The 16,091-nt window shown below is 39.9% G+C and overlaps 1 protein-coding gene across 2 annotated transcripts in view; it reads left to right on the forward strand.

Moving 5' to 3' along the window:
• The first annotated feature begins 202 nt into the window (after positions 1 to 202).
• Positions 203 to 16,091, forward strand: part of GUCY2C (guanylate cyclase 2C) — a 44,529-nt gene continuing 28,640 nt past the window's right edge. For both annotated transcript variants that reach the window (XM_063155905.1, XM_063155906.1), the window contains exons 1-10: positions 203 to 623; positions 1,543 to 1,655; positions 2,848 to 2,915; positions 4,794 to 5,009; positions 7,372 to 7,493; positions 8,361 to 8,457; positions 11,162 to 11,291; positions 12,530 to 12,665; positions 14,393 to 14,478; positions 14,906 to 15,017. In XM_063155905.1, coding sequence (XP_063011975.1) covers positions 413 to 623; positions 1,543 to 1,655; positions 2,848 to 2,915; positions 4,794 to 5,009; positions 7,372 to 7,493; positions 8,361 to 8,457; positions 11,162 to 11,291; positions 12,530 to 12,665; positions 14,393 to 14,478; positions 14,906 to 15,017 — 1,291 coding nt within the window. In that variant the 5' untranslated portion in view covers positions 203 to 412. The remainder of the gene's footprint in view (positions 624 to 1,542; positions 1,656 to 2,847; positions 2,916 to 4,793; positions 5,010 to 7,371; positions 7,494 to 8,360; positions 8,458 to 11,161; positions 11,292 to 12,529; positions 12,666 to 14,392; positions 14,479 to 14,905; positions 15,018 to 16,091) is intronic.

Consider the following 16,091-nt stretch of genomic DNA (forward strand, 5'->3'; position numbering starts at 1 on the left):
ATGGTTCATTTGTCCCCTCCTCTTTCTTCTCTCAGCTTATGCATGTGATGAAGAGTTAGTGCACTTATCATGCAAGGTTTCTGGTAATGTTTCAGTTTATAGCCTCAGCCTTTCCATGAGCAAACATTCTCAGCAACCTTTAGCCTCTCTCTTTTCCTGAGTTTTGTTGCTGCTAGTTTTCACCTTGAAGTGCCACCTAGTACACTGGAGGGACGGGCAGAGGTGAAGGCAAGGAAGGGATAGGGAAGTGCAGGAGAGAGAATCGCACAGCCTTTGACTCTACGGAGTGGAAATCTCTTTTTTTCTTTCTTTCTTTCAATCCAGGAACAAAATCAATGTAGAGTATCTGAAAGAGAGTTAGGAGACAGAAAGAAGTGGGAGAGCACACACAATGGGTCTAAACTGAGCAAGGATGAAGGAACTGGTATTGGTGCTGGCCATTTGGCCTTTGTTTTCCTCACTGCAGCTGCTGAAGACAGTGGGTTCAGATCGATGTAACAACAACTATTATGCGATCAATGTGATGCTCATGAATTACACGGATTTCCCATCAAGTACTGACAGTGTGAGGGTAACTGTGGAACAAGCAATGGAAAGGGTACGAAAGGAATTCCAGATGACAGGTAAGTCAATGGATGTTGGTTATCCCTCTCTTCCTGTGATTTCTTGTCACACTTTGTGTCTACTCATCTGACCTTTAGTAAGGTGCTTCTCAGACAGATTCCTTGCTTGCCCATCTTATGTAGAACTTATGGAAATAATGACCTCTCTTTGTATAAATTGAAGTGCTCTACAAGTGGGCAGAACCATATATATTTTCATGGTGTTTGGGCAGACTCTTCCTGCATGCTTCTCTGGAGATGTTCAGCTGGGTTTGGTAATGTGGAAATTATTGAACTAGATCAGACAAGACCAGTGATCCATCTCGTGCAGTAATTGGGTTGCCCTTGCTTCCTCTCCTGACTGGATTAGCCTCTACTTTCTGAAAATAATTTTCCTCTTGACCCTATCTGTTGATCACATCACGATCTGAACTGTGAAAAATCTGCAGTCCATATTTTCCTTCATTTAGAGTCATATAGCTTTTATTTATTTTGATATCTTACTTCTCCTTTCAACATCACCAATCTACTGTCACTCTCTAGAATATCATAGGAAAAAGAGATTCCAAGGAAATAATAAAAGAAATATTATCTATTCCCTACCTGCCCTCTAGATTAAAAGATTTTGTCCAATTTTATTGGAAAGTGGTGTCTCAGTTACTTCTTACAGAGCCTTAAAAAATTTGTCTAGTAATGGTCAACACTAAAAGTACTTTTTACTAAAAGTACTAACACTCAACAGAAGTCAGCAGTCCGCCTTGGAATGGACTTCACAGTCATATCCATAGTAGTGGGGGTTGGGTTGTAGGTAGACGTTGCAGAAGCAGGGAGACCTCAGAGTATAAGGCTGCTCAGACCTGTGTCAGAAGGAGAGGGATAATAGTGTATTAGTGGTTACCTGCAATTCATGATGCTGTTTGCTTTTCCATTTGTGTTGCAGGAGAAAATGTTACATTGAATGCCACCTTCCACCTCTTTAATTCATCATTCTATGTCTCCCAAGCCTGCCGTACTAGCACCTGTGAAGGTGTGGAGCTCCTCAGAACCATTTATGTGAGTAGCAGACTTCTTTCCTTCTGCCTTGGTGTGCATGTGTGTCTCTGTCTTTCCTTCTTAACCTTTGATCCTGCTATTCAGTTCCAAAGAAATTTGATAGGGAAGTGAAGTTTTTAAAGAGAAGATGTTCCTGTATGTTTTGTGAAAAGAAGTAGGCAAATACTGAAGAGAGGTTCTATGAATGCTTCCAAGAGACTGCCTTCAGCTTTTGGCTCCTTTTCCTATGCTTAAGTTACCTCCTTTTTATATCTGCACAATCCTTTGTGTGGTCTGACAGCCAAAGCAATCCATTAAAAAAACCCACAAATAACAATTAATTAAAAATCCAAACCAGCAACTCAAACTCTCAAAACAGCCCGAGCAGAGCAAAAAGGTCAATTTCTAACTGGATCAGATCCTGATTTGGTTCACCATCAGTTTACACAATACACAAAAGAGAGAGCTGTGGTGAGAATGGGGATGTGGGCAGAGAAATCCTTAGGCTGGCACTGTTACCAATGAAGTGGTTATGGAACTATGCCCAAAGGGCAAAGATGAAGTGCTTGCTTCTCACTAGAAATCACAGAAGTCATGTGAGAGAAACTATGTGAATTCTTTAATATGAGGAAAAGCTTCAGTTAAAATCAGTGCATTACGAGAAGCCAAGTTTCTGAAGATTTTCACACCTCTGAATGAAACTTGGTCAGTCCAATGAGAATTTTTAAGTCTACTAAGCTATGACTATGCTCTAGTCTTTGCTAAGAAATTCTCCCTCATGACACACAAAGATACAGGTCAGGCCTCATTTGATGGTCATGGAAGGAGTTTTTGAAATAATAGTTTCATATATACTTATGTAATAATTTTTCTGGTACACAGGACCTTGTAATACCAACCACCCTGTCTTCAGCAAATGCAAACTCTTCTGGGGTGTTTAATCTCAAAGGTGCAGCTACAACAATATTTTAATCCTTACTTGCTGTCTATGTCTTAACAAATATTGTACTCTATCTTTTTTTGGCTGTCTGTGATTTTTTCCTCCTCCCCTTCTTGTTTGTTCTTTTAAACTTTTTGTAGCTCCTCTCTTGTCTTGCTTTTGCCAGGTAAATTCTGTGACTCCTCATATCCTACAAATTTCTTCATTCTCCCATCCTCCTCTCTCTGCCAGTCCTCTGCTTTATCCCAAATGATCCTTTTTGATTCCTTGCAGGAATCTGGCGACCTTGGCTGTGCTGTCATAGGACCCGCTTGCACTTATGCCACCTTCCAAATGATCTCGTAAGTACCAATTCTTCCCCCTTATATTGTGATGTTAAAGATGTCAGCTGCTGAACAAAGTTGTTTTGTGAGCAACAAACCTGCAGAGACATTGGTTTAGAGTACATCAGACACCTCGAGGTCTACAGTCAAGGCAGTAAGACTTTTATGCATAGCCACTCTGTTTGGTAGGTGGGGAAAAAAACCCTTCCAAAGCCCAACTTCAGTAGGGAAATTGCTAACTCCTGACAGTAAGTTGAATGATTGATTGATTGAGGAGCAGCTGGAGAGCAGCCCTGCAGAAAGGGATCTGGGGATGCTGGTTGGCACCCCCAGAGTCGGCAGTATGCCTGGGCAGCACAGAGGGCAAACCCTACCCTGGGGTGCATCAGACCCAGCATCACCAGCTAGTCAGGAGAGGTGATTATCCAGCTGTACTCAGCAGTGGTGTGGCCTCACCTTGAGCATTTTGTGTAGTTCTGGGCCCCATGAAATTTCAGAAAGATGTGAAGGTCTTTGAGTGCTTACAAAACTGGTGAAAGGGCTGGAAAGCATATTCTGTGAAGAGCTGAGGGCACTGGGTTTGTCTGGTTTGGAGAAAAGGAGGCTGCGGGGAGACCTTGTTGCTTTCTACAGCTTCCTGAGAAGGGCAAGTATAGAGGCAGGTGCTGATCTCTTCTTCCTAGGATTCAGCAACAGGACAAGTGGGAATGATTCAAAGCTGCGTGTATAGGTTGGACATTAGGAAGAGTATTTTTAGCAGGAGCATGGCTGAACACTGGAACAGCCTTCCTAGAGAGGTGGATCATACCTTAAGCTTGTCAAGTTTAAAATGCATTTGGACAATGCAGTTAGTAAGTTCTCTAGTGGAAGGTGTCCCTGTCCATGGCAGGGTGTTTGGAACTAGATGATCTTTAAGGACTCTTCCCACCCAAGCCATTCTACGTTTCTATGAATAACATGCTGTAGCTTTTGGTCAGTACTGAAATAATCAGGACTGTATGATTTTTGTAGGTCCCTTTTAACCAAAATAATCTATTCTCTTTTATTCTAAGTCTGTCAGGAAAAAATAAAAAGCCTGTTTAATTAGTGAAATACTCTCCCTGTCATTATATATTACATCATCTATGTCTGTTTCTGTTGCAATAAGTAAAACCCCTGTAGTTGAGTAAGTGAACTTTACCTGGAAAATAAAATTTTGTCACAATAATGCCAACAACACTTACAGCCATGGTTTTTGCAGGCAAAATTCCCTGTTATAAGAAAACAGCATACAAGAGCAAAAGCATTTTGAGTTTAGTTTGGTAACATTGCGGCATCCAGAAATATACTTTCGTCCTTAAAAGCTTACTGTCTCTGTATATAAAGTGATTTTTGTTTTACAAATTCCTTGTCAGCAGAGGGTTGTCTTAATTTTTTCTCCCTGACTGCTGCTGTTGCACAGCTCCTAAAATACACCTTTGTGAAACAAAAAGATTTTTCCTTTGAATTGTAGAAGTAAAGCTTTTTTGATAGCAAAAAGCTGTCACCCTGCAGCACTGTCCCAATAGGGAGATTAAATCCATCCCATGGGAATGACATCCAGGTAGCAGAAGCTTGTCTTGAGCCTTTGGACTCCTGTCATAACCCTTGGGGCTGAAATGGTGTGTGGTACCCAAAAGGATAGGGGTGACTGGGAACAGTGCAAGAAGATGCCTAGAGCAATTCAGCAGGGCTTTTTGGTACCAGTACAGGCTTGAAATCTGCTTGTGACCTTGAGGAACCTTCTGATTCTGGTTCAAATTAACTGTGTTAAACTAACTCAGGGCACAAGAGGAGAGGGAAGTGAGGATGGAAATCAGTAGCTGCCTTGGTGCAACAGCAATCTGTTCAGACTTGTCCTCTTATCTCTTTCTTCAGACTTGAAACAATACTGAGCCTGCCTATGATCTCTGTAGGGAGTTTTGGACTGTCCTGTGACTACAAAGATAACCTAACCCGCCTTCTGACCCCAGCCAGGAAACTGAACCAATTCTTCTTCCATTTTTGGAGACATTCTGAGCTGCCATTCAAAACCACAACCTGGGAATCTGTCTACATTTACAAGAGAACTGAAACCTCAGAGGCATGCCTCTGGTAAGATCTGGATCCACCTCTGACCCAGCTGTTGATAAATGCTGTCTCCACCTTCAGACATGGTTTCTGCAAAGTGTTCTCTCAGTCCTACACTCTGAGAGGTGCCTTGCTACTACCAAGGAACGAGAGAAGGAAAAGATGGATTGTAGCTTTTAGCTATAGCACTTACCTGAATGTTTCTCTCAGTCCGTTTTAAATATTTGCAAGCCTTTGCTTTTCCTTTGGACAACATAACCCACATGTTATGTTGTGATGAAGATACTTGTTTACAGCCTCCTCAGTATAAATAGTGTGACATGAGAGGCTCCTCCACAGGCTCCCCATAGATGCCTTTTTAGGTCAGGGGTCTTACTAAGCTTCTAAAATATTTCTCCACATTAATGTCCTCAATACGTAGGTGCTATTTCCAAAATTCAAGCTTTACATTTCTTCAAGCAAAATTACCCCAGTGATGCAGAGTTTAAGCTATATTCTCATCAGTTTGGAGCAAAGGAGACAGCTTTCATTTTGTGACCTGAAACATCAGGTTGTGCTTGGTTCTCAGAAATGCTGGGTTTTCTCCTTGCCTGAAAACAAAGGCTGCTTTTAGACAAATAGACTCTTTAATATACCAGTACTTATAAATACTTTTCTATTACTGAGTCTTATTTAACTTTCAGCTCATGTGAGTGTGTCTACGCTACTTTGATTTTTTTTCCAATTTTGGGATATTAAAAGCTGATTTATTAAACAAAATCTAATTTCTCCTACTAATTTTATAAATGTAGCTGAGAAGTAGCGAAGAGTTCATGGAAATAACTATTATATGTATTTCTAATTTATAACCTGAGAGACTTGCAGAATTCTAAGCAAAATTTATGCTTCAGATTGATAGAAGCATATACTTATGGATTATTTTGGATACAGAATTAAAGAGTTTTTTTTCTAAATTAGGAAACCTAAAACCTTATCTCCATTTACCTCTATTGTAGGTATTTATGGACTTTTATTTTTTCCTTCTTCTTTCTTAGTATAGATAGCAACTTGATCACATGATATAATTGCTATGATTACCTCTCTTTGATGCTTTGAAATATCAGTGCACTTCGTTCACCTCTTACTACAGGCCTACTCCTCCACATTTGCAGCTGTAACTGCCAATGCACTACACACGCTTTAGCTAAATCCCTTTAATTCTGCAGGTTTCATAGCTTTCAGTGAAATAATTGCATGGAAGCTATTTCTGACCTTTCCAAGCTTTTCTTATTTCACTTTTTTAAATGCTTCTGGCCAGGACCTTCTTTATGACTTCAGAATTGTTCAAGTCCCTTTATTGCTGAATTAACAACAAAAAAATTAATTTTGTATCTGCCTACTTTTCATCCTAATTTAGTTGTAACCATGTATCTCATCCTGCCTTAATAGAAACTGTCAATGTGAAGGTTTTTGAAGTCTAATTTAAAAAGATCCATTTTCTCTAAAGCACAAGTATTGCTCTATGAGCTAATTGTTTTTTCCCGTATACATACAAAAATAAATGAATACCCACAGTGATAACAAAATCAGGTTATGTTTCAACTATGCATATATTTCTGTAAATTAGCAGTTAATGATTCTGTTCCTGGAGAAAAAAAGGAAGCTAAAGGTATTTAGTAGCTCATAGGACTGAGATCTCAGTGCTGGTAGATCAAAGGTTATGTAGTTTATAAATAAAGAGAGTTCTTTTGGTTTCTCCTCTGCATTAACTTTATTTCAGATAGAATATCTCTTCTCAGAAAAAACATATTGAAGCAAGAGTAAAATTGAGGAGCTGACTGTTTTTCCTTAATCTTTTACCAAATTTTACTTGCTTGCTTTTTATGCTGAGCTCATTTTTTCCTTCAAGTTTTAAGTGATTCTGCATAGGTTTCTTCTTGCTGCTTTTCTTCCTTTGCTTCTCTCACAGTCAGGGTACATGTGTTATTTTTATCTCAGTTCTTTCTGTAGCTCCTATTTAGTCCTTTGGACCTTCACATATGCCTTCTTAGATTACCACTGATGTGTTAAATAGCAGTGTCCTGGCTCTGCCTCCCTGTTAATCTCACTTCCTGCAGTTTCCTCATATCCTTGATTTATTTTTTCTTAATTGCTAATGTCTTATTAGATTATTGCAATTTCCAAATTCACCCTTTCTATAACCATGCTCAAACACCTCTGGTAGACTTTCCAAGCATTTCTGCATCTTTCATGCCATGTATTGGTTCTTTCACTTTTATTGCTGCAGAAAAGGTTTCATACCAGCTTATAAACACTCTTGTGTGCTCTGAACAGCCTGTCTTGCACATCTTAGGAAAATGTGAGGAGTTAGCAATTTCCTGACAATATCCTTGCTCCTTTGTGCCAGGTACATGAATGCTTTAGATGCTGGAATCACAGAGTTCTCTGAAAAACTCAAGTTCAAGGATATTTTGAGAACTCCAGAGCTGCTTAGAAAAACTGTGAAAAATCCAAACCGGAAGAGCAATGGTAAGGAGGGGTTGAGGCTGCACTGTCTCAGCAAGTGAGTTGCTTTTCCAAGGAACTCAAACCCACCCCTTAGTTAGGTTATAGGGGAAGCCTTTCACCAGAAATGATGGAAACAAAGATACACCATTTTACATGGATGTAAAGATAAAATGGCACAAAGTTCCTAGATTTCTCTCTTCATCCTCATAAAATATGGGGGAATATCCTGGCTCCAGAGAGCTTTTGGGGTAAATTATCCCATCTAAGCACAAGCTCTTTTTTGTGAGAGATTCAGAAATCCAAGTATCACAATTTCTCTAAGAAGGGCTTTAAATACTACAAGAATATAGATACTGCAAGCTCTCTATCACTCATGTGTTTGCAGCCCTGGTACATTTATGGACCTCATTTTGATATCAAGGGGCACTTCTGGAAATGATTTATCTGAACTAGAAAAATGAATGAATAAATACCTCATCTTCTCCTAAGATTAAGCACCTGGCATCAGCAGGCCAAGTGACTGTGAGAGTAATCAAGCTAATGGAATCATTACTTGAAGGCCATTTAACCTAGAAATGTTCATATTGAGTAGCTGTTATGGCACCACAACTCCTAATGTTTATTTGAGTGGGATAATGGTAGTGCTCTGGTGCAATCAGACAGAAAATGGGGCAGGTGTTGAAGCACCTTTTACCACTTCCCCTCAGATATTGTGGTTTTACTGCAGAGAGGCTGGAGCTCTGTGCCTGGGCCCCAGTACATGACAGATAATGTGCCTTAGTCCAGAGTTGCTCTACTGCCTGCTACTCAAACATGGGGGAGCAGGCAAACATCCTCTTCTTGTCTGAAAATCTCACCAATCTCTCTCCATTTTTGCCCATTCTGTAGTGATCATCATGTGTGGCTCTCCAGAGAATGTCAGCTCAGACCTAGGGACGGAGAAGGTGGATAATGACATCGTTATCATCCTGATAGATCTCTTCAAGTAAAGTATCACCTTTGTTTTTCTTCTTTTCCCTGCAGTTTGCTGATGGATATAGATAATGGGGATAGTCTGAGTGAAACTGGTTTGTTGAAGAAATGCGCTTTCACAAAATGTTTTCTATTGCCATCTTTCCTCACGTCTCGCCATTTATATAACATGCATAGTGTTTAATTCATGGCATATCCTCTACAAAATCCCTTTTGGTTCATATAATATTTTTCTAAGGCAGTGACAGAGCAGGTAGGTTTAATGCCTTCCTGGGGCTCCTCATTGCAGGAAACCATGAAAGAAGCACAGAGTCTAAAGTCAGAATGGACATGAGATATAGTCCATTTGAGATATGGTACATATTTCATACACTCTGCTCAACCAGACAATTATGTAAATAGGACTTACAGTATATTTTTCTAGACTCCATCTATTCAGTTTTTAAATTATTTATGTGATATAACTGTTCTCCCAGTTTATAACTCTTGCACTTTATAACCATCTCCTCAACATCTTTATAACCGCAGAAACATAACTTCTCAGAGAAGCTTCTTAGCATACAACCTTGGTTTTCTATTGTTTAATTTTCTCTTAACATTGCTAATTACAAATTCTTTATAGAAGATGTCTGACATAAATTGGCTTTACCAATGGTATCCTCAAAAGCCTTGGCTATATACGAGGACTGAGAACTGATCTCTGGCCCTAAACTAACACAGCCGACATTACACAGCCGACATTACACAGTAGATACCTAAACCAAGTGGTTTTTTGGGTATAATCCCAGTTGCCATAGTGAGTCACAGTCTGGGAGAAAGTTAAGTGCCTGGGGCAGTCTGGTGGGATGGATGGATGGATGGATGGATGGATGGATGGATGGATGGATGGATGGATGGATGGATGGATGGATGGATGATTGCAAGGCAAATATGTGCCCATGCCTTGATGTTACTTCACTGTTGGTGTAGCAAAAAGATTCCATGAAATTCTAGGGCCAGTGGGACTTGCCAGCTCTTGTGTCTAAATGACCGTAACAGGTCAGTTCTGAGAAACTCTGGGTTAATGATTTCAGAGATTTAACCTTTCGTTCCTAAGTGGACCCTGTTCAGGTTTTAACAGGATCTTCTCTATCCTGTACGCCTTCAGTTTCACCAAATCTATTTTTCAGAAGTGCCTTTAAGAGCTTTTGCATTCCACAATTTTATCCAGGCATTAGAAATTCCCATTTTCTTTTCCTGAGGCAGCTGACCTCAACTCTTTTTCTTTGCAAATGCATAATGGGAACAGTGTATGTGAGTGCTTTACCAGTGGTGTTGTAGGTATAGATGTTGCTTTACAATAGGTGAGGGTGATTAGGGGATTCTTTGCTGTGATATGCATCCTTCTGATATACCCAGCTGCCTCAGGCTTTTTTATATGCTGCTCTTCTTAAGCTTTCTACAGACCCTTTATTTTGCTGAGTATCTCAAATCACACTATTCTTCTTAAAAAAAACCCAACAAAATACAGACAGATATATTAGATGAAAACTGAAGCTGCAGGAGGCAGAAGAGGCAAAGTCCTATGCTTCTCCAGGAGTGAAGTGCCTCTGAAAAAGTGATAGATTTAAATTTTCTTCAACTCTGAGTTGTCTGGCAAGCAGGACACAAACGTAGTCTTTAAGTCTCCCTCAAGAGAGGTGGGATGCTGGAGGATTATCCAATCTGGTGGAGATTAATGAGGTTTTCTTTTCAACTGGCTAGTTCAGCCCAAGATTGGATGAGAAACGTTTTGAAGTTCTTTAGGGTGAAAAGTGTGTTGTAAAAATCAGAAGGTTCGGGGAAAGGCAAGTACAGGGCTCTGGTGTAAGAATCCAATCAGATGGCCAATCAGTACTGACTGACAAAATAAAAGGGTGATCAAACATGAATAATGGGAGAAGGCTCACACAATTATTTTCTTTCTCTTAATCTAGCCATAGCAATGACAGATGCTGCCAGTTGACACTAATATCTATTCATAAATTCTTCTTTAACATGTGTATCTGGTGGTGGCCAATTTGTGAAGCACTTCCAGATGGCCTGTCAGGGTGATGGAACCAAGGATACCCAAAAGCTACAACATCTTCTGCTTGTTTTAGCAGAGTTTTCAAGTTGACACAGTTTCCTCTGATTTTCCTATCTCACTGAATTTAACAAATGAATCAATAATCTGCTCTCTGCACCTCTGTGATTGTTTCATTCCCTCCTGTTAAATGCTTTTAGTGCAACTGCTGCTGTGCTCAATTCTAGCAGGAAATATCAAAATTAGAAGAACAAGCAAGAAGAGTGCAGATGAGCTCAGAGATAGGCACAGTAACATGAAGAAACTATGATTGCGGTATTGTGGATTCCAAAGAGAAACCGAGTTTTAATAAATATAAACTCCACTTGAAAAAAAAAGAGGAAGTAAACAGGGTAGAAAACAAAGAGTTACAATAATAACCATTGTTCACAACAACCTTTGAGTGTCAGATTGGCAGATCGCCTTGATATTACCTTTTAATATATTTAGGCTCAAAAGCTAGCATCAGCGAATTAATGATATAAAGAGTTGTGTGCATTATGAAATTTTATTTTTAGAACTACTGTTTTAACCTGTTAAATAACAGAGCTGTTGGGAACAAGTGACTGATTAGCATGGATACTGCTGAGCCTGTTGTTCAGTGTTCATGGGGTTCTTGTGCTTTGCTTTGCAGTAACATGTACTTCAAGAAGAACATCTCAGCTGATTACATGCACAACGTACTTGTCCTGACTCTGCCACCAGCTAATTACAGCTACAATACTGTAATTAGAGACTATGTAGAGATGGAGGAGGACATCCAGGTAAGAACACTATTTTATATCTGATTATTGCATTTCGTTCATTCCTGTTCATGTATGAGGAAATGAAAACTAAAAATGCAGCTGTAATCATCCCCTGTCATGCTTCTAAGGTGATATTCCTTTATATTATTGCAGGATGGTATTTTGTCCTGATGTAATAATGTCAAAATATAGTATCATAAGGCAAATCTGCAGGATGTCATGTTCCTGCTTTGTGAAGTTCAACTCAAACTTCTTATTTGTTCTGCAAGTGTCATATTCACAGGGCATGAGGAAGACTTACAGGCACATGCTTTTACCACTCCATATCTGAGTGACTGACACTCTTACATGTAGCCACAAGGCATCGCTCAAGAAAGATCTGTACATGCAATTGAGATGTGAGCATGGAAAGTTCAGAACTAATAATTGTTGACTAATTTGCGCAGATATGTCTAAGAGATGACAACCATTGCAGTTTCTCTCCAGTGGCTTTCCAGATAAGCTTCAAAAACAGGAATCTTTTTTTTTTTTTCCATAGGAAATAAGGGTTATTTTTAATTTCCAGAAAAGCAGAACCTATGAAAATGCTGTATTTGTTTAGTGAAACTGATACTCCCGCCATCTGCCCAGGAAAGGAACCAGGTTCTTTTTGTATAGTTTCTCCATCCCAGGATTTGTGGCTTTGAGCTCCAGCTCTCCAGCAGGCAGCCTGAAGGTTCTGGCTGGATTTACAGGGCTTCTAGATCCCCCAGCCTGGGCTCAATGCTTTTTGGGTGCCAGCTCTATGGTAGGCTGCTGGAAATTCTGGCATAGCTCCTTGCCCCTGAACTGTGGCCACTGGGAAGCCCAAACTTGCTGGCACCACACTGAATTATCTGCACAGAAACTCATATTCAAAGCCAGGGTCTTTAGGACACACTTAGCAAAGCAGAACTGCCAAGAACTTACAGTGTAGGATTTCTTAAATCCTTTCTTGAATCCTTTGCACCAGGATCAGCATGCCAGGTTTTTACCTATTGGCCTCTTTTAAGTTTTCAGCACCTTCCTGTCTTCATACATCAAAAATATATTTTGTTTGCCTTTCTTTTTTGAAATGAAAACGCTCACATGGCATTGGCCATCTACTCATGCAGTGTTCAGCAGATTCTGGTCTTCTCTGCTGGAGTTTCTACCAAATGGAGCCAATCAAGGTTATTATAGCCTTATGGCAGAAGCAAGAACTCTTAAACAGTCATTTTTATTTTCTTTTGGTCTAGATGGAAGATGACTTTCTTGCTGGCTATTTCAATGCAGTGTTGCTGTTTGGACATAGTGTCAAGAAATTTGTCATCTCACAGAGCCCAATGACACCTTTCAATTTAATCCGTGAATTCCGAAATACCACTTTTGAAGGTAAAAGAAAAGTACTGTCCTTTGCAGGGTTCACTAAATTGATGAGGGGAAAGAAATTTCATTTTAAACACTCTTAGGACAAGTCACTTCTACCCTAAAAGAAGTCCAAGCCTTTCAATGAGTTTTATTCCAGACTTTTTTCTTTTTATATAATTTTTACAAGGATGCTGTTTTCAGTATTTGATGTTCAAAATGACTCTGAAGTCACTTGGCTGAGCTTTAATGAAGTAGTCTCAACCTTTTCCAGTTTACAAAGCCATGTAGGCCTGGGTGCCTGCAGTGTGGGTGTAGGCCAGCTCAAAGTGGGTTGGCTCCTCTTAGTCAACTTTCTTGTTCCTCTCTCAGGTTGTCTAGCACTGGAGGGCTTTTGTTTTGTAGGCCATGGGCTTAAAATCACAGAATTCAATCATTAGGAAAAGACAGAGGCAAAACTTATGCAAAGAAGTGAAAATGTTATCTCTCTGGGAGTATAGTCCCAGTTGTTGCTTCATATCAGAGATCTGTACCAAAACGATGACTCAAAGTTTTGTGTTTTTGCCCCACCTACATTCAGCAAATATGTGTGTAGAAGTTTCCCAGATTTTTCTAAGATAGGAAAGGTTGCAGGCTTATCTTTGCTTTAACCATGGTATCTAATACCTAGCAAAATATAGTTTACTAATTCCTTCTGGAGACAGCATCCCTTTCTGAATGTCAGTAAACTTATCTCTTCTGTTTAAGTTTAAAAGTTAAGTTGCACAAACGTTTTTACTCATTCAAAATACAGCACTGTAATGCTCATCTTAACTTATAGGTTTAGTTAAAAAAAAATTCTGAAAGTGATAGGTTTTGAACAACCTTCATTCTTTCCTGTGATGGAGTCTGGTACAGTAGGGATTTCATACAATAATTATTTTGATATTAAGAAGTTAGACCATGAAAAAGTTAGCATCAGTTTTTGAGGTGAAAAGGGAGAAGGTAATTGCAGAACTAAAATAATGCTGATACTGAACAAGGAGAAATAAAACAAGTCATCATCAAGAGCAGAGAAAGGACAATCTGAAGCTGATAAAAAAAATCCTCTTATAAAAAAAGGGGAAAACGAGGTGAGACTTTCAGGAGTAGTGAATATTGGCTAAGCTTGTGCTCATGTTGAGGCAACTGACTTATGCAGTCAAGTTGAGGCAAGCTGTGCTGAGGGATTTGGGAAGTTCCACTTTAAAATCCTTGTAATGTGCTACACAGGCAATTTCTCAATGTGCACATTTGCTGATGTACAGAGAGAGGAGGCTAAAGGCAAAAAGAACATGGTAAAAACATTATTATTAGGCTTTCAAAAGAATAAAGGGAATGAAAGTATCCTTGTATTTCTTTTACTACTGATAGGTGGAAAAACTGCAGGTGGAAACAGACTATTTTGCTTCTCACTTCCAAAATGGTCTCTTCAAGGGAGAGACATTCTTGGTATGCGGAAGAAATCTGACAAATATATTTTGTTGTAGCTAGAGGGAGACTTTCCTCTTCAGTGCTGTCAGTTCAACACTTTTTATTGGATTTTGTAGAGAAAGTGTAGTGTGGTATTAAAAGAAAAGTTAAAAGCACCACACTGAGCTGATATGTATCTAGCACATACCTGAAGAAGAAAAGTACCCTAAGTATCAGCAATCCTTTTATTTATCCCATCCCTCCTGCCCCATACTTGTGTTTCTGAAAAAGCAAGCCCTCTAACGAATTCCTTGTGTCTGCAGGTGTAGTGGGTCCTGTGATTCTGGATGAATTTGGAGACATTGATACCAATCTGACCGTGCTGTACACATCACACACTGCAAATTATGTACGTATGTGCAGGGTGCAACTGTTCAACCTTATATATGAAAGGAGAAACAGAATGCCCTGTACTGTTGCATAAGAATGATGAAAATAACTGCAGCAGGTGTGGTGGAGTGCCAAGGGGTTCTGTGCATGCCAGAAAGGGGTCATGTGAGGTGTACTGGAGACTGGCAGGATTGATGTAATCTGGTGATTCAGTAAGTGAAGTGCAGCTGGTATTTTGTGGGATTGGTAAATTTATTTTCAGAGAGAGGGGAGGAATGAGAAAGAATATTGCAGCCAAGCATATGGCTACACTGAGAAATGCACCACTATAGCAGGAAAATTAATTTGAGTTTGGGCAATACATTTATTAAGGGTAGTCTGGAGCAAGGGACAAAAGAGGGAGAACACAGCTGCTGACTGCATTTCTTCCCTCCTCCCATCCGTAGTTCAAACCTCTCCTGTATTTCAACACTCAAAGCAATGGCACGTGCGTGGCGACTAACAGTCCGGATTTTATTTGGAAGAACCACAAACTGCCCAGTGATACTCCAGGCACTGGTGAGACACCTATTAAACCTACCACCTACCTCTTTGAAGACAAGTCACACAGTCCTGAGATCCACCTGCTGTGTGATCCAGCATGCCACTTTCACACTGCCCCCAGCCAGTGATGCAAGGAGCTGGGTGCAGAACAGCATCTTTCCTTCTCCTGCCTCATCCCCACCATGTTCTCTGCCCCCAGTCCAGTTCAAAACCTTTAGTTCTGTTTTGGTGCTGTACCAAGTCTCTTGAAAACTCAATACTGTACCAGTGATTATGGGGGATACCACGGGGTATTTCAGAAGAAGTCACCCCCAAATGAATAATCTTCACTAGAATGTGGTAGTGGTGTGAACTGCTTGAAAGAGTGTCCAGGAAAGGCAGCAGAATTAAGGTTATGATGAGTTATCTGACTCTACATTTCTGTATCTGATGGATCATCGTGGCTTCTTCTTGCTGCTTTATCCTTGTTGCAGGGAGCTGGGGAGAGGACGCAGCACTGTGCAGATTCAGGGGGCTCTGAGAAGAGCTGACTCTTTGAAGAAAGACCATGGGGAAACTTGGTTATAGCTCTATTTACACCCATACTTTAAATCTAAAATCTCAGAAATCACCACCTTATTTCCTTCTGAGTTTTTGGTGACTCCTGAATAGAATGGATGAAGTCATGAAGTCCCTTGTTATTCAGCATAGCAGAGCAGAGCCTTGGCAGTCTGATCAGACTGAGATGGTTTCCCCCTTTAAGACTTCTGCCACATGGTGATTGGCAATGGAAGGGCAAATGCTTCAGGGTATGATATGCAGAATAAAAATTATTGCAGTGGCAGTAATTGCAAGGGTTAGTGCATAGTGGGTTAGTGTTCACCTGAGTCATTCCATCAGTGAGAATCCATAGATGAAGCTGTTAAAAGTCTCTGCTAAAGTAGTCCCATTAATTTGCTGTATTGCTTGCCTCCATTAGGGAATAGGCAAAGTATAATTGGAGAGATAAACATCTTCTGCTAACTAAGAGTCCATTCACAGTAAGGTGGTAAAATTTAAACATTTTTATTCCTCAGTAAAGTAAATCAGATGCCCTAAAATTAGGCTTTA

This window comes from Melospiza melodia, chromosome 4 (genome assembly GCF_035770615.1).
Source record: "Melospiza melodia melodia isolate bMelMel2 chromosome 4, bMelMel2.pri, whole genome shotgun sequence".
Lineage (NCBI taxonomy): Eukaryota > Metazoa > Chordata > Aves > Passeriformes > Passerellidae > Melospiza > Melospiza melodia.